The 21,226-nt window shown below is 45.3% G+C and overlaps 2 protein-coding genes across 3 annotated transcripts in view; both read left to right on the forward strand.

Moving 5' to 3' along the window:
- Positions 1-505: 505 nt before the first annotated feature.
- LOC147619616 (transmembrane E3 ubiquitin-protein ligase FLY1-like) overlaps positions 506-21,226 on the forward strand; it is a 78,407-nt gene continuing 57,686 nt past the window's right edge. For both annotated transcript variants that reach the window (XM_086773293.1, XM_086773294.1), the window contains exons 1-5: positions 506-1,232; positions 18,251-18,323; positions 18,462-18,589; positions 18,684-18,802; positions 18,896-18,956. In XM_086773293.1, the coding sequence (XP_086629419.1) occupies positions 987-1,232; positions 18,251-18,323; positions 18,462-18,589; positions 18,684-18,802; positions 18,896-18,956 (627 nt within the window). In that variant the 5' untranslated portion in view covers positions 506-986. The remainder of the gene's footprint in view (positions 1,233-18,250; positions 18,324-18,461; positions 18,590-18,683; positions 18,803-18,895; positions 18,957-21,226) is intronic.
- On the forward strand, positions 3,026-10,923 carry LOC147619617 (uncharacterized). Its single transcript, XM_086773400.1, has 5 exons — positions 3,026-3,111; positions 8,192-8,269; positions 8,426-9,790; positions 9,886-10,201; positions 10,332-10,923. The coding sequence occupies exons 1-5, from the start codon at positions 3,026-3,028 to the stop codon at positions 10,755-10,757; spliced, it is 2,271 nt and encodes a 756-aa protein (XP_086629526.1). The 3' UTR covers positions 10,758-10,923.

The raw sequence follows: 21,226 nt of genomic DNA on the forward strand, positions 1-21,226 counted from the left end.
CGTCACAATAGCTTTGTTAGTTGCAAGGAATAACCGTCTATCATCCCAAGAGAGTTGAACTTCGTGTGGGTAGTTTAGAGAATATGATTTGTAATGTGATTCTTTTAAGAAAAGTGATCGATGTTTTTTCTTTCTCATGTATGGACAATTCTTCACAACAATTTGGTGAAGATGGATGATCTTACAAAAATGGGGAGAGCACCTTTCTCGCTAGAGCTTTGGTGTGTGGGAAACGACGCCCTAGAAACGTCCTTGTTTCGTCCTAGGAGACCGTAATAAACTGGTGGTGAGAATGGAGAATTTTATCCAAAGAAATAAAATATTATCAACTTGCTTGCTAGGTAGCTAGAAAAAGCCTTGGAATACCTACATGGTCCCTAGAGAGGTAGCCACAAAAAGCCTTGAAATACCTACATGGTCCCTAGAGGACAAAATGCAAGACTACTATATTATACACCACTACCACTGTGTGAATATAAAGATGGGCTGGAAATGGGTGGAGAACGTGGAACTTCTCTTTTATTGGGCTCTCTCTCTCTCTCTCTTTTTTTTTTTTTGGGCGGCGGGGGGTGTGGGGAAGGGGTCTCGGGCGGGGGCTGTTGAAGGGTCGTCTTCTCTCATCCACCCTTTTGCTTTTACCATGATTCTAAATGCTGTAGATTGATGCCTTCCCCGCTAACCTAACCCCCTTTGCTTGTGGCTTTGCTTTGCATTTGTTTTGCACTTCGTGAAGCGTGAAGGAGCAGAATTGGTTGCTCCGTGTGGCCCCAAGCTGTGGACTCTCCAGTTTCCAAGCGCAGAGAAGTCGAAGAAGCCAACTAATATCGTCTTCTGTACTCGGATTTCTTTGTTGCGATCGGTTCTTAGCAGCGTGCATCTTTGATCAAGCACACATGCGCACATTTTTATCTGTCAACAGTTCTCACCATTGCTCATGAGGAGACGCGCCTGCATACTGCAGGAGGAGAAAGACAAGGGCAAGCAACATGCGGCTTAGCAGCGATCCTTCCTACCGGAAACGTTTTCTCTGGCCGTTCAATCGGCATGATTTTTCCTGCGAAAGTGGACGCAGGAAGACCTTAGCTAGACGTGGAATCCCTCACACGTATCCATGGCAAGTGTACTGGTTTTTGCTAGTTGCCGCCTTTTGTAATTTATGCGGACAGTCGCTTGGTGTCAGGCCCCTCAAAGAGAAGACTTTGGCATTGGAGGATTACATGTGGCTGAACCAGGTGAGTAGTTATTGCGTATATCTGTACTGGAGCAATTCTCGCATGTGTGTGTGTGTGTGTGAGAGAGAGAGAGAGAGAGAGAGAGGGAGAGAGGGAGAGTTCTGAGGCGCAACACACTGTACCAAAAGTACAATAGTCAGTCCAAGTTCTTAAAGACCAAGTAAAAGTAAACATTATCAGAGAGCACCTGTTTGTAGATTGCACTGCAAGGTTCATGATTCACATGGTTCAAACTTCCAACTTCATAAACCAAGTGACAAGTCACAATAATAGTAAAGCCATCAATTGCCAACATATGCAGAAGTGCCGTGGAAAGAGCCAAAACAGAAAGTACATATGCCAGAAGTGTCAAACTTTCTTAAAAAGGAATATCAAAAGTAATGCATCATCTTCAATAGCATCTATTTCCTTATCACCCGTCTCTAATAGAGTCTTCGACTTAGTGTTAGAAGTGGATGATGCCTAGGTAGGATAAGGTTCCGTTTCTGCAGCACTCATTCCTATTTTCACAAACATACTAATCCTTGTCGCCAATGTGTGTGATTGTGTCATATGAGTGGGTACCATCATCTTCTCATAGAGTATGATGTAGATAACTCGCTTATCTTGAGGAATACTAGGTTATTTCCTAACTTTCTTGATGTTGATCGTGTCTGCATTCACATGACATTGGTCTATGGGATTGTCTCTGCCCAATGAGATGAAGGTTGTAGTGGCAATAAACCAACTGTTTTGATTGAGCAGTAGACATTCTTCATACAGAAGATCATGTATTTCAGTTTCTCTCATATAGACTAGAGCTGCAAGCCTATGAGAAGATCTTAAATGTGAGGCATTCTTGTCATTAAGAAGACATGAAACTTTGCATGTTACATGCAGTATAGTGGAAGTCTTCGTAACCATGATTAGGTGTGTGTTAATTGCTTATTGGGGAGAGAGAGAGAGAGAGAGAGAGAGAGAGAGAGAGAGAGAGAGAGCATACATATCCATCTCCATTATTGCATAGCATATAGGGTTGAGTCTACCCTGCATCTCTCTAATTCTTTCTATTTGCTACTTCCCTTAGTGCTAGGCTTCATTTTGGCTGAGTTTGCCCGCATCTCCGGAGGTTTGAGTCTCGACAGAAACTCAGTATGAAGAGCTTTGTGTGAATATATGCTCGTATGTGTGTGTGTGTGTGTGTATTGTGTTTGTGTGTGTGTGGAGTGCGTGTGTGAGAGCATATCTTGATACAGAGTTCTACACCCACTATTGGGCACTGATGACGTTAGTGGGGATGTCATAGTATCTAGTCCATACTATGCATAATGGAGTTGATAGTTATATTGTAACGTGCTGCGGAAGTATTCGTATTGGAGGATCCTGTCACACAAATGCTCACACCGTCTTCAGTATCCTGAGTTTCGCGAGTTTAGCAATCCACTTTAATGACTTCAAACTTTAAAGAGATATGAGAGAGATGAGAACTGTACATCGTATGGGATCGTGAATTACCCACTGAAGGGCCCCCTATCCCGTTACTGAGATAGTATTTGCTTTATTATCTTTAAAGAGACTGATGATAAGCCAAACGCAAGACCTCTGAAGACCAAGTGTTGGGCTGAACTGTACACTACTGTAGTAGAAGCACCAAAGATGTCCAATCTCGAGCCGATGCACTCTTCCCAATGGAATGAGGGAGGGATGCAAAGCTGAGGTTGAGAGAGGGGCTGTTTGGGACTGTTCTAGATTGAATATGAATGCTGTAAATGCGGTGTTTTACCTTCACCAAGTGGCTGGAGAAAAACGAGAAGATGGCTGAAACTGCAATCGCTTATGCTCCTAGTGCTGAGGATGACAAGCGCTTGAATGCTCCTTTGCTGAATATGATGAATGAATGGTTGAATATGCAAGAACTCTATTTATATGGACACCATGAGCCAGTCGGCTGGCTACTGAGCTGGCCGACTACTCATGTTCACCATAAATGCCTAAATGATGTGTAAAATATTGAAAATGATGGAAAAATACCAGAAAGATCCTAGTAATATCTTGATAAATACTAGATGATATCTGGGGTGTTTGCCATGGTCTAGATGCAATGGATGAATGATGTGCAATGTGCAGAATGCTTTCTGATGCAAACCCTAAGGTTTCTACTGTCTGTATATCCATGAATGCGTCTCTTTAAGTGTGGGTTAAGGGACTTAGACTGACTGACTGACTTGCTATGGCTAAGAATGACCTACGTAGCTTGTGCCTGACTTATCTTGGACTGAGGATTACAATGGGGTTACGGCGTACGACAAATATCATCTTGAATGGTACTAATACTGTTACAGTGTTGCACTGATGATGATAAGCTAGTTTATCACCATGCACTACAGTGCAGAGTGCATGTGACATTCCCTCCTGCTTAGCTTGGTGGTAGGTTCATGGCTTCCAAGAAGTCCGCCAACAACTGGGGGTACTCTTGAAAGAACTCCTCGTCTAGCCATACGGCTTCGTGGGTGCTTTGATCTTGGAATTTCGTACAGAACTGACATATCTGTCGATCGACTGGAACCATGCTTCCAACGATGAAGAAGGATCTGCTCGGGCTCGATGACTTTTACTTCGTCTACCACGTCTGGCTGCTGTTCATTTGAAACATCAAACACTTATGGTCCAACATATGGTTTTAGCCAAGAAACATGGAAAACATCATGCATTGTCCAACCGTTAGGCAATTTCAACTTCATGGAGACATCACTTAACTTTTTGACTATTGGGAAAGGTCAAAAACTACGGAATGAAAGCTTGGGACAACGTTTGTTCACTTCTTTTAATCTTTGTTTCATGATGTGCTGATAGACCTAATCCCCTTTCTTGAAGTGGACATCTCGTCTAAACTTACGTGTCTGTCTGTGAACTGAATAATGGCCAGGCTCAAAATTGAGGGCCAGATTGGTTTGAGTACCGAACTCTGCTTGAACTTGAAAAGAAAACTGTTGTGCCCTTTGAGATATGTGGGTGCGAAGACCAGGTGTAAACCCGTCTACCTCCAAATGATAGGGCACTAAGATACAGCTCATGTTGGTAGCCAACTGGGGAGAGATGGCGTCCTCAGAACTGCCCATGTCAAAAAGGATTATGAACTGTCGGCCCTTGGCAGAGTCATAAGCTCGGATCAGGCTTTTCTGTGTGGTTGTTGCCTCACCCTCCTGCTTAGCATCAAGTACCACGGTGTAACATGCGGAAGCTTCGGAGAAGATCGGTAACTTCAATGCTCAGAAATCAGCACTCTTTTCACGATGGAATTAACGCTCCAAACTGAATGAAGATGTGCAGAAAATAGAGAGAGAGAGGGAGAGATGGAGAGGACACAGTATTGGGTACCAAATACCCTCTGTAGGTCCCCCACCACGTATGGTGTATTTGCTTTATTAGAATAATGTAAATCTGAAAAGAAAATACAAAAATCTTGACCTTTCTTGGCCGAGAAAACTCTGCCCTTGACCTGCAGTCCTTCACCCCTTTGCTTTAGCAACCCCTTGGCTTGTCTAGCCCTTGTATGCTTGAGCTCTTGGTGAAATCTGAGATGAAACAATGGGATTGTGGGCTCCTCTATTTATACAACTCCCCAGGATGAGCAGTCGGCCAGCTTAAGTCTAGTCGGCCAGCACTGATTTGTCCCACGACTGATAAATCAGCATTTAATGCTAGAAAAATCCCATAAAAGCTGCGCTTCTTTCTCTTGCTAGCTGGGCATCAGGCACCTGCTTTAAGCCAGGTTTGGGCACTGTTTCTAGGCTATTTGGGGACTGGGTAGCCTGTATGGGCTGCCCCATACTTGCCCTACACCCCTCCTAGGACTGGATAACCAGTGGGCTATCCCTGGCCTGCCCCTAGGACTGTCCTACAGGCTTACAGCCCTCCATGGCCTACCCATGGCTGGTGGGTACAGCCAAGGCTTTCCTGGCCCTCACGGGGGTGGTTTCACACCATCCCCATGCCCACACTAAGACTTGGGGTAGCCCTATGGGCTGGCCGCTTGTTCTAAAAGCAAACCCCAACTATCTACACAATGATCTGGCATCCGGTACCATACGAGATACACAGTATCACTGCCATCATTCCAGAGGGAGACTTACAGTGCGGACTGGCACTGTTTCATGTGCAGGACAGTGTACACTTGACCTTGGACTCATGTGCAGGACAATGCCAACCTGACCTCGGACGACTGAGATGGATTCCTGGTTGATTCGTCCCGGACGGGGCTCACATGGGACCAGTTCACCATCCTAGGTCCTGCACCTTCTGTATAGATATGTCTACGTGGCATCCAAGTGCGGGATGCACGTGACATCCCCTGTTGCTTAACTTGACGGAAGCTGCATAGCCTCCAAATAATTCGTCAATAACGCTGGATAGTCTTCAAAAAACTCTTTGTTGAGCCATATCGCTTCATGGGTCCCTCGGTCCTGAAACTTCGTGAGGAACTGTCTTAGTCTTCGGCCTGAGCCATGCTTGAAACGGTGCAGAAGGATCTGTTCTGGAACCATAACTTCTGCTTCATCAACAATATTTAGTTCCGCTTCGTCTTTGACTTCTGAAGGAATAGGACCTGCATGTGGCTTTAACCAACTGACGTGAAACACATTGTGCATAGTCCAACTCGGAGGTAGCTTTAACTGCATAGACACCTCATTAATCTTTTTCCTGATGGGAAAAGGTCCGAAGCTCCTGAAAGATAACTTTGGGCATCGCTTGCCCATCTGCTTCAACCTTTGCTTCATAATCCGAAGATAAACCCAATTCCCTTCCGAAAACTTCATATCCCTTCGGTCTTTATTGGCCTGTCGAGTGTAGGCCTCTTGCGCTTTAGCCAACTTGTCTTTAACTGACTCTAAAATCTCTTGGTAAGACTTCGTCACTCTGTTCGCTTCAGGTATTGAAGAGGAGGTCCTGGGCAACAATGACTGGAAAGGTCTTCCAAATGCTGCCTCATATTATGGAGTCCTGCCAATAGCTGAAGAAGAAGAATCATTCAAAACAGCTTGAACTAAAGGCAAATAAGATTCCCACTTACCTTGCTGATCGTGGACATAACTCTTCAGCACATCAAAAGCCAACTGGTTGTATATATCTGTCTGGCCGTCTGTCTGTGGGTGGAATGCACTGGAAAAATTCAATTTAGTACCAAAGTTATCAAACAATGCTCTCCAAAAATGACTGGTAAACTTGGCATCTCGATCTGACACTAGGGTCGTAGGAATCCCGCCAATCCGGTACCAATGCCGAATGAACAAGTGGGCAACATCCTCGGCGGTCACATTGGCCCTACAAGGAATAAGCATAACAAATTTGCTAAATCTATCAACAATAGTTAAGCACTGCGTATTACGCTTACTCGGACTGGGAGGCAGATTCGTGACAAAGTCCATCGAAATATCTTGGAAAGGACCCTTAGGAATTGGCAAGGGTTGTAACAACCCTATCTTCTTTCCACGAGGAGCTTTCACCTTTTGACAAATATCACAGCGTTGTACATATGTAAATACATCTCGCCTCATCTTTGGCCAATAATATTGCCATTCCAATTTCTCCAGAGTCAAATTCATGTCCCTATGACCACCTGTAATGGCGTCATGGGCATCATGGAGAAGAGCTGCCCTGAACGACTTCATGACACACAGTCGGCCTTTGTAGAAAAGCCAACCATCGCGTATCAGAAAGTGGCATGGTCCTGTGGCATCCAATGCCTGTTTCCATTGTGTACTGAATTCGTCGGAATCCGCGTACGTGTGCTTCATGTCATCTAGTCCTGTACCAACAAGATCGAGTCTAGTGGTTTGAATCGTAGTCACTTGTCTCTTCCTGCTCAAAGCATTGGCCATTGGATTGGCCTTTCCTGGAAGGTACTCAATCATACCATCGAATTGCTAGAATATCCGACTCCAGCGGTGTTGTCGATCACTCCACTGTGCACTTGGCATGGTCTGAATCCAACGTAATGCCTGATGGTCAGTGCGAACCTCAAAGTCACGGCCATACAGAAAATGTTTCCAATGTTTTAAGGCCTGTATAACTGCTAGGAGTTCACGATCATAGACTGAGTAGTTTTTCTCTGCGGGCAGTAACTTACGAGACATGTAAGCTACTGGATGACCATTCTGTTGCAATACACCTCCAATTGCAATGTTACTCGCATCGGTGATCACCTGAAATGGCTCGTCCCACAAGGCAAGTGCTAAACAAGGCGCTTCTGATAAAGCCATTTTGAGGTTCTTGAATGCCTCCAACGCTCGTGGAGTCATTCGAATCTTTTGCCTTCTTGTCTTCACACCCTTTAGCAGATCGGTGAGATCCGCCGAGAGATTAGAAAACTTGTCTATGTGGGTGGAGTATGCCTGGCATATACTCACAAAGGATCTGATGTCATAGGCTGTCTGAGGTATTTTCCAATCGACAATCTCGGCCACTTTAGCCGGATCCAATCGAATGTCTTTTGGCACTAATTATATATCCCATGTAATGCACCTGGAACAGATAAAATTTCGACTTCTTTTCATTGACGTAGAGCTCGTTGCTTTCCCGCAACTTAAGGACTTTCTCCACATCAATGTCATGTTGCTCAACCATAGCTTAAAATACCAGCATAGTTGCAAAAAAACGCGTTTCAAACTTTAGGCTACTCGTTTGAAACGTGCAAACGTTTCAAACGTTTGAAACGCGTTTTTTTGCTGGGCCAGTTTTTTTTTATGATAGAAAACGTACGATGCAGTATCTCCTGGCATTTCAGTTTTGAAAGTGACGCTTGAAAGAGACGTTTCCAGCCTTTGAAGTCTTCCAGGTTTGCTTGCACCCCTACCTACGCACCAGTCCTTCTCCCCCGGCCCCTACGCACCGTAGGTAACAGGTTTGTACTAACCCTAAATCCTGATTTTTTCTGATTTTGGACCAAATTTCAGATTTGAAATTTGGGCATTTTTTGCCAGGTTGCCTACATTGGTGCATGCACACCTTGCCTACGCACCAAGCCTACTCCTCCGGCCCCTACGCACCCTGCTTCTCAGGTTTTTAATAACCCTAAATGCTGATTTTTTCTGATTTTGGACCAAATTTCAGATTTGAAATTTGGGCATTTCTTGCCAGGTTGCCCAAATTTCTTCATTCATTCATCATGCCTCGGGCTAAGGATGCCATGTGGAACACGTAACTCCTGTGAGCAGATATGGGGGTTCAGGCACAGAAAGGTGGAAATGCAATTTTTGTGCCAAAGTGTCAGGTGGGTCTATTATTAGGGTAAAGGCCCATTTTACAGGAGTAAGAGGGGAAGGCATTGGCCCTTGCAGTCAAGTACCAAGAGAGGTTGTAGCGTCTCTTCAGCAATGGAAGAGAGAACATGAAGCAGCAAAGGGAATTCAGCCTATTGATGATGATGTACAGGATACAGATTCTGTAGGTGATGTGTCCAAAAGAGCTAGGACAGAGGATGATTTGCAGAGTCAAGCAGGTGGGTCTAGCTCCATTCCTGTAGCCCACAGATCTTCATTGCCCACCGTGCCTTCTCTAAAGAGGGCAGGCATTAAAGCAGGCATACAAAAGCAAGCTGTCAAGGAGGCCACACGTGAATTGACAAAGTTGTTTATACAATGCGCTTTGTCATTTCACGTCGTGCGTACTCCTCGTTGGAAGAAGGCCATTAAAGCTATCAGCCGCATTGGGTATGAGTGGGAGGGTCCATCTTATGAGTCCCTTCGCAAAACCCACTTAAGGAAGGAGAAGAAGGCAGTGGAGCTTGAGATGGAGCCTTTGAAGGCAACCTGGCAGAAATATGGATGCACATTGCTTTGTGATGGCTGGACAGACATGAGAAAGAGAAATGTATATAACATTTTGGTGTCCTGTTGTAAGGGCACAATGTTTTTGCGTGCCATTGATGCCTCGGTTCCAGGTACAGTTGTTACTGGAGCATTCATATGGAGACATTTGCGTGAGGCAGTGCTAGAGATTGGCCCAGAGAACATAGTGCAGGTAGTTACAGATAATGGGTCAAATTGTGTATCTATGGGCAGGATGTTAGAGGATGAGTTTCCAAAGATAGTGTGGACTCCATGTGCATCACACAGCTTGGACCTCTTGATAGAGGATGTGGCCAAAATTGGGTGGATTGCCGACCTCTTTAGTACTTCTCGGAGCATGGTGAAGTTTATCACCAAGAGGCCAAAGGTTTTAGCTATGTTTCGTGCACACAGTGATTTGGAGTTGTTGAAGCCCTCAAACACCAGGTTTGCTTACATGCTCATTGTGGTTGAGAGGCTTGTGCGGGTCCGTACAGGTTTACTCCGCACTGTTGTCTCTCAGGAGTGGATGGCATGGGATGATAGAGAGCATCCCAAGGCAGTAGCATTTGTGCGCGCGGTAATGCGAGACACTTGGTGGGCTGAGGCCCTTGCACTTGTCACGGCCACTCAGCCTATATATAGTGTGCTTCGCATTACGGACATGGAGGGCAGCACCCTTGGACTCTTATATGAGTTCATGGACCGCATTGGAGAGGCCCTAGATCGATGCACTATACTATCAGCTGAGAGGTATGTATCATTGTATGTCATTGTTGTTCTTTTAGTTGCCAGTGGCCACATTATACATTGATATTAATTCCATGCTTCCAAGTGTCGTTGAACAGGATCCAGGACATCAGGGAGGTGTGGAACCGTAGATGGGATTGGTTTCATAGGCCAATCCATGCGGTTGCCCATATACTACACCCACTATGGCGGAATGAGGAGCAGTTCAACAATGAGGAGCTAGAAGAGGGATGGCAGTCTTACATCCAGACCTGGACTGGAGGTGATGTTCAGCTCCTCAGGAAGTTAGAGGATGAGCTCCTAGTATTTCGGAATGGGAGTCATGCCTTTGGGAGAGCCACTGCAGTTTTGAGAGAGACTCAGCTTCAGCCAGTCTCTTGGTGGGAGAAATATGGCATCGGTACTCCAGTTCTGGTAAGTGCCCACTGACAAGTTACAACTTACATGTAATAAGTTTGCACTTTGAAGTAACAACTTAGTACTTACAACTTATATAAGTTGTTTCTTCTTATTATTTATAAAGTTTTCTGTTATCTTTTGACAGAAACGCCTTGCATTACGAGTCCTCTCACAGGATTGCAGCTCTGGTCCATGTGAGAGAAACTGGAGCACATGGGCCCTCTTCCATACAAAGAAGAGGAACAAATTGTCCACTGCTCAATTAGAACGGTTGGTGTATTGTCATTGCAACCTCCGTTTAATTGAGCAGCAAGGCAATCCCATTGAGCCGCGCCAAGTGAATGTCGACAAGATCGACATAGAGAAAGTGAAGGACGTACCAGAGATCCCTGCTGAGGAGCGCGACATCTATGCCATGCTATACGAGGAGATGATGGCACCAGCTACTATGACACGATCACGGGCACCGACATCAGCAGATCATGCATCTACGAGTGCTGAGGCTGAGGCTGAGGCTTCATCTTCTTACGACACAGACTCACATTCCTCAGAGGAGGATGATGCTGAGTAGTTACTAGTTACTACTAGTGACTCTTGACTCTTGACACTTGAGTCTAGAGTTGAGAGTCCAGACTCCAGACATTGGAGACCATTTGTTTTTTCAGAGTTTTTGTATTTGGTCTTTCGGTACAGACATCTGTATTTCAGATTTCAGATTTATCATTTGACACTATTCACTAGTGCTTAGTATGTTGCTTAGTATGTTGTAAGTTGTAACTTGTAACTTCAAACTGGTTATGCTATTAATAATTATATGGGTTTTTGCCATCTATGATCTAATTCCTGATTCCTGAAGACTGCCATGTATCATGTATGATGTATCATGATTCATGTTACATGTATGATCATTGTATGATGTAAATTGTAATCATGTATGATGTATTAAGAATCAGGATTCAGTATGAAATTTGAATCATGGATTCATCATTCATGATGTATCATGATTCATGTATATGAAAGTTGAATGTAGATTTTAGCATTAAACTGTACCAAACATAAATTTATGGACACCCCCCTAAAAAAAACCTGGAAAAAACACCTGAAAAAAAATTTGAAAAAAACTTTTAAAAAACTTTTGGAAATTTGTTTGAAACGTTTTTGAAACGTTTCAAACACGTTTCAAAAACGCGTTTCAAAAAACGTGTGGCAACTATGAATACCAGTATGTCGTCCAGAAATATGAACACACACTTTCCAATCAAATCCCGAAAAACACGCATCATCATGCGGTTAAATGTAGTTAGGGCATTCGTCAAGCCAAATGGCATGACAACAAATTCATAGTGGGCCCGTTCTGTAGTACGGAAGGCTGTCTTGGGGATGTCCCCCTCCACAATCCGCACCTGGAGGTACCCACTCTTTAAATCAAGTTTTGAGAACACCTTTGCTCCATTCAGCCTCTCAAGAATATAATCAATTCGAGGCATCGGGAATCAGCTCTTGATAGTCAGCTTGTTGAGTGCACGATAATCGACACACAAACGGGAAGACCCATCTTTCTTGACAAATAAGATCGGTGCTGCAAATCGCGACACGTTGGGGCGGATGAAGCGAGATTGCAATAATTCTTGGAGTTGGCGGTCCAACTCCGATTCCATTGCCTTGGAAAGGCCAGACGGAAATTGGCTCGGGGGTTCCGAGCCTGGGAGGAGGTCAATCTTGTGGTTCTCCGGTCTGGACGAGGGGAGATGGGGAGGGAGGCTGTCTCGAAGAAAAATCTTCTGGAACTTTTCATGGAGAGCCGAGTACTTCTCGGAAGCACTGGCCACCGTTTGGGTTGTCTGGATGTATATCATCGCACACTGTGCGCCTTTTCTGATTGCTCGCTTAGCCTGTAAGTGGCTTATGAGCGGAAAGCTCGGAATTCCTGGCTCACACTTAATGGTCACTGGGGCGTTTGACACATTCCGATTGATCTGGAACGTGTGCTTGTCCCACTTGACATCTGGAAGAAACTTGTGAAACCACTGAATACCCAAAATTATGTCTGCTCCTACAAGAGGGGCAACCATAAAATCACGCACAAATTCTATGCCCTGAATAACTAACTTAGCACCTAGAGCTTCATACTTGATGCTCGTTGTTATGCCTGTGCTAAAACCCTCAACCTATTTGTCCACCGAAGTCAGGTCGAAACGGGCACGCCTGCGGCCTGTTCTGTGACCACATCCTCCGTGCTACCGCTGTCAAATAAGACAATGACTCTTTGGCCACCTATGTAGCCAAAGGACTTGAGCAATTCGTTGCGCTCATACTCCTGGTCAGGGGCGCCCTTCTGCTTCATAATCCGAAGATAAACCCAATCTCCTTCTGAAAACTTCATATCCCTTCGGTCTTTATTGGCCTGTCGAGTGTAGGCCTCCTGCACTTTAACCAACCTGTCTTTAACGGACTCTAAAATCTCCTGGTAAGACTCCGTCACTCTGTTCGCTTCAGGTATTGAAGAGGAGGTCGGAAGGAGAATGGAGGAGATGGAAAACGCGACGCTGGAGAACAGGTACGCTCTTCTTGAGCCAAGATTTGCGCCTTTTGCTTGTCCAACTTGGTTGTCTGGTCTGCGATTGCTCGCATCATCTGCTGGAACATATCTGTAACACTCAAGCCTGGTGCCCTAGCTAGGCTGCCTGGTGCACTCTGGTCCCATGGTTCTTGGTCTGTCTCGTCGTCGAAGCTCGCCATAGCAGGAAAATGCACTTCCTTTCCGGAACGCAATCTAACCATCCACTATCTGTGTGGGAGAGGTCCGGAGGCTGAAAACCAACCGTCCTTCGAGGGACATGAGTCACTCCGGAAAGGGTAGTCCACCGGCGTCTGAAAACCAACCACACGAGCAAGAAAAAGTTCTGGTTTCTTTGCTGAATCTTTGCACTTGAAGTAGGCTCTGATACCATTGTAACATGCGGAAGCTTCGGAGAAGATCGGTAACTTCAATGCTCAGAAATCAGCACTCTTTTCACGACGGAATTAATGCACCAAACTGAATGAAGATGTGCAAAAAATAGAGAGAGAGAGGGAGAGATGGAGAGGACACAGTATTGGGTCATAAATACCCTCTGTAGGCCCCCCACCACGTATGGTGTATTTGCTTTATTAGAATGATGTAAATCTGAAAAGAAAATACAGAAATCTTGACCTTTCTTGGCCGAGAAAACTCTGCCCTTGACCTGCAGTCCTTCAACCCTTTGCTTTAGCAACCCCTTGGCTTGTCTAGCCCTTGTATGCTTGAGCTCTTGGTGAAATCTGAGATGAAACAATGGGATTGTGGGCTCCTCTATTTATACAACTCCCCAGGATGAGCAGTCGGCTAGCTTAAGTCTAGTTGGCCAGCACTGATTTGTCCCACGACTGATAAATCAGCATTTAATGCTAGAAAAATCCCATAAAAGCTGCGCTTCTTTCTCTTGCTGGCTGGGCATCAGGCGCCTGCTTTAAGCCAAGTTTGGGCACTGTTTCTAGGCTGTTTGGGGACTGGGCAGCCTGTATGGGCTGCCCCATACTTGCCCTACACCCCTCCTAGGGCTGGATAACCAGTGGGCTATCCCTGGCCTGCCCCTAGGACTGTCCTACAGGCTTACAGCCCTCCATGGCCTACCCATGGCTGGTGGGTACAGCCAGGGCCTTCCTGGCCCTCATGGGAGTGGTTTCACACCATCCCCATGCCCACACTAAGACTTGGGGTAGCCCTACGGGCTGGCCCCTTGTTCTAATAGCAAACCGTACACACGGATGGCATGGGATGCATAGAAGGTAAGATTTGAACCGCATTGGTGGTAGCAGGCGGGTCCGGAGGAGCGGGGGATACTGCGGCAACTATGGCAGAAGGCTCTTTGGAGGGCTTGCTCCGCTTGTCTTTTTGGACAATCCTTCTTACCATGCCCAATGGTATGACAGAAAAAACATCGGTTTTCTGACTTATACCGTCTTTGCTCCTCTGGAGGAAGATAGCCTCCAATGATGCTTGCTTTACCCTTTTCCTCAGGGGTCTTCTTACGCTTGGGTTCCTTACCCCCTGAACTAGAGCTGGGATTGTTGTCTGTCTTAGTGTCTTTATGTCAAATCCCCATAGGATCACCTCGTAGAACGCTCCTGATACAAGACTCGAAACCTGCAAACAAACCAAACAAACGTGAGAAGGGTGCAGGCCTGACTCACCTCCCAACCTTGATAGCCGTGGGCAAGCCCACAAGTCTTGGCTGTCCCCACCGAGCCACGAGCTGAGTTAACTAGATGGATGTACCGACCAATCTCTATCTCGTGACGTCCCATACCACCACGAAGCTACCCTCGCAGGCCTCGAGACTGCTGCCGGCCTCGGCTGCAGAAAGCAGGTGCACGTCTGCACTAGATCCAGGCTCCTGACGATAGAGCTCTCACAAGGACACGCGAGACTCTTATGAACTATTGACTAACCTTGGCCACCCTTTTATAGGCTCTTGGCCGATCACCGGGCGTCCACACTTGGGTGCCCGCTCGTCTATACTTGGGTGCCCGCCTGTTAGTCTATCCCTAGCCCAACTCGCCAACGAGCCTGCCTAGCTCCAAGCTTCCCCAAACCTCGAAGCTAGTCTTGTGTGGGTGTAGCACATGATAGATACACACTGTATATCTCCCTCTTCTTTCAGATGGAACAACAAAGAAGAGAAGACGAGACCCGAAGGAGAGAAGAAAAAGCAGAAGCAGAAGCAAGAAAACAACAAGAAAAAGCAGAAAGACGGGACTATGAGGAAGCCCAACGCAGGATCGACGAAGACCGGCGTCAAGCTGAACTCGTCGCTCGGGAGCACCAACGAGAGCTCAATCGAGAACGTATGTTACTCGAGCACCAAAGGGAAAAGGAGGCCATTCATCTTAGATACCAGCACTCATCAGCATCCCCCGCCTCAGGTGCCACCAGCCAGCAGTCCGCAGCATCAACTACCATCATTTGTAGTCAACCAAATTTCAGTAAGTATGATGGTAAATGTGATCATTTAGCAGTTAATCAGTTTATTCATCAATTTACTGCTTATTTTCCATTAACTAGGATCACAGATCCTCAGGATAGAGTCCACGTAGCGGCTCCACATCTCACTGGTGAGGCAGTCACTTGGTGGTAACATTGGTCTAATCTTTATACAGACCAGACCACATGTGTCAAAGCTTTTAGCTGGGATACATTTGTCCATGACCTGAAGACCAAATTCCTCCCGCCCTAGTACATGACCGGTCTAGCAGATGAGTTCTATGGACTCAGACAGAACGAATCCCTAGTGCTTCAGTTTTCCGGCAAGGTTATTACTTTAGCACAGCAGTTAGGACTATCTGCGCAAGCCAAGATGGAGCAATTCATTCGTGGATTGGATTCTAACATTCGGTTCACAGTTCGTAACTTTGAACCCAGTACATACGACCGGGCTTTGACTCTCGCTCAAAATGAAGAAATGAAGATGAACGGAGGCAAGCCCAAGCAGTCATCACAGTCCAGTACTAAACCCCAACCAGGGAAGGGTAATTCGTCTTCTAAAGTGTCATGTGCAGTCGGGGACTGCTGGAGGCAGAGGAGGACATGCTGCTGTTGCCTCCAAGAGTTGGAGACGCTCCATGAGCAGCTCGTTCTGAGCTCTAAGAAGAGCTATGGTGTCTGCTGTAGTCGGAAAGCAAGGTCTCGTTCGGGGGAGACTTCTTTCCGCTGATGGGTACTCTCCTCTGTAGACATGATGCTGAAGTTGGTGGTTGTGCCGGAACGTAATCTGACCATCCAAGGATGCCCTCATGCTAGGATACGATGTGTGTGGACAAGCTGAATCTGATACCAATGTAACATGCAGCAGAAGTATTTGTATTGGAGGATCCTGTCACACAAATGCTCACACCGTCTTCTGTATCCTGAGTTTCGCGAGTTCAGCAATCCACTTTAATAACTTCAAACTTTAAAGAGAGATGAGAGAGAGATGAGAACTGTACACCGTATGGGGTCCTGAATTACCCATTGAAGGGCCCCCTATCCCGTTACCGAGATAGTATTTGCTTTATTATCGTTAAAGAGACTGACGATAAGCTAAACGCAAGACCTCTGAAGACCAAGTGTTGGGCTGAACTGTACACTGCTAGAGTAGAAGCAGCAAAGATGTCCAATCTCGAGCCGATGCACTCTTTCCAATGGAATGAGGGAGGGATGCAAAGTTGGGGCTGAGAGAGGGGCTGTTTGGGACTGTTCTAGACTGAATATGAATGCTGTAAATGCTTATGAACATTGTGTTTTACCTTCACCAAGTGGCTGGAGCAAAACGATGAATAGATGAATGCTGAAAACTGTATGGATGCAGAAAACGCAAGGCTGAATGCTGAAACTGCTGCATTTTGCTGATGCAGAGGCTGAATGCTCATTTGTTGATGCGCCTTATGCTGGAGGAGGAAAACGCTGTGAGAAGATGGCTGAAACTGCAATTGCTTATGCTCCTAGTGCTGAGGATGACAAGCGCTTGAATGCTCCTTTGCTGAATATGATGAATGAATGGCTGAATATGCAAGAATTCTATTTATATGGACACCATGAGCCAGTTGGCTGGCTACTGAGCTGGCCGACTGCTCATGTCCACCATAAATGCCTAAATGATGTGTAAAATGCTGAAAATGATAGGAAAAATACCAAAAAAATCCTAGTAAATATCCTGATAAATACTAGATGATATCTGGGGTGTTTGCCATGGTCTAGATACAATGGATGAATGATGTGCAATGTGCAAAATGCTTTCTGATGCAAACCCTAAGGTTTCTACTGACTGTATATGCATGAATGCGTCTCTTTAAGTGGGCTAAGGGACTTAGACTGATTGACTGACTTGCTATGGCTGAGAATGACCTACGTAGCTTGTGCCTGACTTATCTTGGATTGAGGATTACAATGGGGTCACGGCGTACAACCAGAGTATAGTAGGCCACTAACCGCCATTTCCGCCACCTATCGCATGTGGCGCACTTGGCACCGCTAAGCTTTGCTGCGCCACCTGCTCCCAGCTCGCATCTTGTTGATGCTGCTCGTCGCCAGCTGTGGACATCAACCAACCTGCGTGCTACTGCCATCGCTTCTGCTCTCCGCCATCATCTTGCTGCGGCCCATGGCGCACATCTCGGCTGCTTCCTCCTGTGCAGCACCAGTAAGGTCAACCGCCGCTGCCTCTCTTGGGTGGTGCTAATGCGGATGCTCCATCATCTCTGCCGGTGCTGGCTGGGAGGCCCTGCCCTTGCTCCGCCAAGGACCACTCCCTCAGCTGCTATGCTTCACCCCTGCTCTGCGCATCTCCTGCATAGATCTGCTATACAGCCGTCTCTGCTTTGCCTTGGCTTACAGCTTCTGGCAGCTCCCGTCTTTCTCCTTCATTGCTCCGGTTTTACAGCTCTGTGACGACTGTGGCAGCTTTGTTATGTTCTAACTCCTCGGTGTTGAGCTTGCAATCCTGCGCTCATTGCTTCTCCCACATGTGCAGCACCATGGAGGCCGATAAAATGAGTGTCTCCTTTGACAAGTTCTCTGGGGTCAACTTTCCAACATGGCAGACCAAAATCAGGCTGCTCCTGATGTGAGAAGGACTATGGAAGATTGTCAAGGGTGATGAGCCAAAGCCTGAAGGTGTACCTATGGAACCTGCAGTGGGAGCCTGGACATACAAAAATGACAAAGCCATGGCATACATAGGATTGAGCTTTGAAAATACTATGCTGTTTTTTGATACAAAGGGGAGTTACGAGCACATTAAGTCAATGGTTTGCCTGAGTCACATATTTTTTATTTGCATATTCTTGTTCAATGCCGTGTGACATGTCCCTTGCTAGCTTAGCCTGTTTCTCTGACCTGTCTGTCATGAGCTCGGCCAGCTTGATAGTATAAGCTGAAGTATGTGAATGTGTATTTGTCATTTGTAAGATGCAAGCATGCTTTTGTTGCTTAATGCTCTGTAGCAGCCATAATTTGAAACAATTTGATCTTCATTAGAATCTCACTCATTGCTCTATCTTGTGTGTCAGCGCTTGTTCCCTGATGGAAATGAGGGTGCTGTGGGACCTTATCCAATGTGGAATATTTCAGGCACATTCAAAGGTGAGAAAAGGGCTCATTCATGTTAGAAAGCATGGGTTGATGTGTGCTTTGTGCAGATATATCTTTTAGGCTCTCAAACATGCTCACGTTTAGCCCTGTCATGTTCTTTCTTTTAATTTAAGTTCTTTATTTTAACAGGTACTTGGAAGATTCATGACTATCATAATAGCTCTGTGAGACTGCCTAAATTTGAGAAGACGATGGGGACCGTTGTTATTGAACTTATAAGCTCGCCGTCAAAAATCTATGGTGTACATTATGTTCAAGTTAAGCTCGAGACTTAGATGCTCTGCATCTTGAAGGCAAGGTAGTGGATTGAATTGGTTTAGTACTTAATGTTGTTCTGACCTTTTTACACAGGGGGAGGTGTTACTACATGATGGGATGTATCTAGAGAGTAGTGACTTTGAAACAATTCAAGTAAAAATGGAAGGAGTTTATGTGTGGCCATTCCGACAACTTCGCATGGTTGTCAGCGGGTGAGTGCGGCTTGTTCTAGTGAGAAGTGATTTGGTTTTAGTTGCAGTAGAAATCCAGAAACACTTGTTTAATTTTATTTTCAATTTTTGCAGTCCAAATGATGGAGAACTCACACAAGGTGATGAATTTATGCAGTCCAACCCATATCACCTGGTAAGTAGGTTAATATAACATTTTGGAGGCTTTCCTGAACTATTTATTGACTATGTTGTTGTTTTCAAGACCTGAACCTCGTTAAATGACCGAATTTGTTTATAGTCTATGCACAGCAGCATGGTAGTCAAGTTTCCACTCTTTGACACCTTCCTGTTGTCAAGATTGGTAATGAATATAGGCTTCGAAGATTGTCCTTTTTAACATCCTGATATTTTGAAGCTGGGGGAATGGACATAGGCTAGGCATTGATTGACTTTACAATACTTTATTATGGATTGAAGGCATCGTAGAGTCTTTTTGTGTATTCGGTATGTGCACTATTTGAATGTGGTCGTTTCTCATCGATGAAAAAATGGAACCATCTATGAAACATACAAGCTGGTTCACACATGATTAGGCGACCCAAATTTGTCAAAAACTGCCCCCAAATCTGTACATTTCTACTCCAGGCTGATTTGCTATTGGTTATGGAATGGAACTTGGAAACAACTTCTCAATTTTACAACAAGATTTATGTTACCTGCACACTTATCCCTAGAGGCTACCCCATGGAACGGGGTACAATTAGATTTCAGTTTGACAAATTCCATGACTGTGAATATTCGTCGTCTTGCATTAGCTCCTCCATTGTCTTCAACTTAAGAAACCTGTCCTCACATGCCATTACTAGTGGTCCAACATCAAACACATTTACATGCTCGATCATTGGAATCCTTTCATCTTTACATGACCCAACATGATCAAAATCCAAGTTCTTGTGTAGCATACCAATCTCATAATCCATCACTAATTCCACATGTGATGACTAGTACTGAATTTAGAACTCGAGAAACTGATGGAATTTCTGAATCTGCTTGAATTCATGGAACTTCTTGAACTTTTGAATTGGGTAGAACTTTTGGATCTGTTGGAACTTTTGAATTGATATTCTCCTCATTCACCACTACGGTCTACTCGGAGTCTGTTGTTGGTGTTGCCACCAACTCTTCAAGCTGAGAAAGTAGCCCCTCCGTCGGTGCAAACTCCCGGACAACTTCCACTCCTTGACGATCTCCATCTATTGAGGATACTCACTCATGCTGAGTTTTGATCCATGGTGAACTTGCTTTCCAATCTTCTCTGTAGCACCTATGCGGAAGTGTTTTTGAGATAAGATTAATGATGCAATCACATGTTTGGACATGTGAATTTCTCTAGAATGGCTCAAAACAATAGATACTTTGCTTTGACAATTCTTTGATTGTCTAGTAGAATAAGGTATTCCATACACAAGTCGACCTATGATGGTTTCATTGTAGTGGATTATGCCTACATGGAAAAAGTGAGTCAATTTCATAAGTGAGACATTTAAACAAGGGGTAAGCCATGAAGAAAGAGCAAGTTGTGGTCTTCATTTCATATACATGAGCAAGACTTAGTCTAACACCTAGTGAAAGAGCATAAAGATCTTAAGTTCTGGATTTATTCACATCATTTTTGTCCTCAGCTGTCTAGGTCCCCATAGTTAACATTACTTTGAGGCAATCCAAGCTTGGATACGGACATACATTCACTGGGAGAGGTATGAGACATGCTCGCTGAGAACTGAATATGCACAGAGGTTAGGGTTTAGAATTAGAAGATTCACAAGGGGACAGTTTTGGGTCCGAACTACCCTCTCAAGGGCCTCCACTGCTGGCCGGTATATTTGCTTGATTTTTTGCAAGAGAATGAAGAAAAACGACGACTGAAAAGTGCTGGCCATGGAACTGCACTGGACTGAGACCTTTTGGGACTGAATTGGACCTCGATTTGGGGCTGATTTGGGCATCCTACTTCTGTGCATTTGGATGGCCTGTAGCCGCCCTTGTTTGTTGAATAGCAGCACCTGTATGGGCCATTTTGATGATGTGGAGCTGATGATGAAGTGCATTAATGGGCTGAGACCCCTTTTGTGCAAGCACGACCTGGTGGCCCTCTTGCTATGGTTTTTTTCCTTTTTAGCTTGCTCTTGATGTTGAGAGTACAAGTCCACTAGCTTCTTGGCTGAGAGAAGAGCCCACAAGATGATGGCTATCAAGATGATTGTTACGGTCTGGGCTCAGAGAGCTTTGAGATTGTGCAATCATCGTAGTGTGTGTCCAAGGCCTGGGAGCAGGTGCTGCCGTGTGCAGCACTGATTGATCATCGCTTCAGAGGTATTTGCTTCAATTTTGGGATTTGCATGTCCATTATCATCGATTGAGCAGGTACAGGTCCTAATGGCTCAGATTTGAGCACAATTGGCA

Source organism: Cibotium barometz, chromosome 33, assembly GCF_041138505.1.
Source record: "Cibotium barometz isolate CiBa-2024 chromosome 33, ASM4113850v1, whole genome shotgun sequence".
NCBI lineage: Eukaryota > Viridiplantae > Streptophyta > Polypodiopsida > Cyatheales > Cibotiaceae > Cibotium > Cibotium barometz.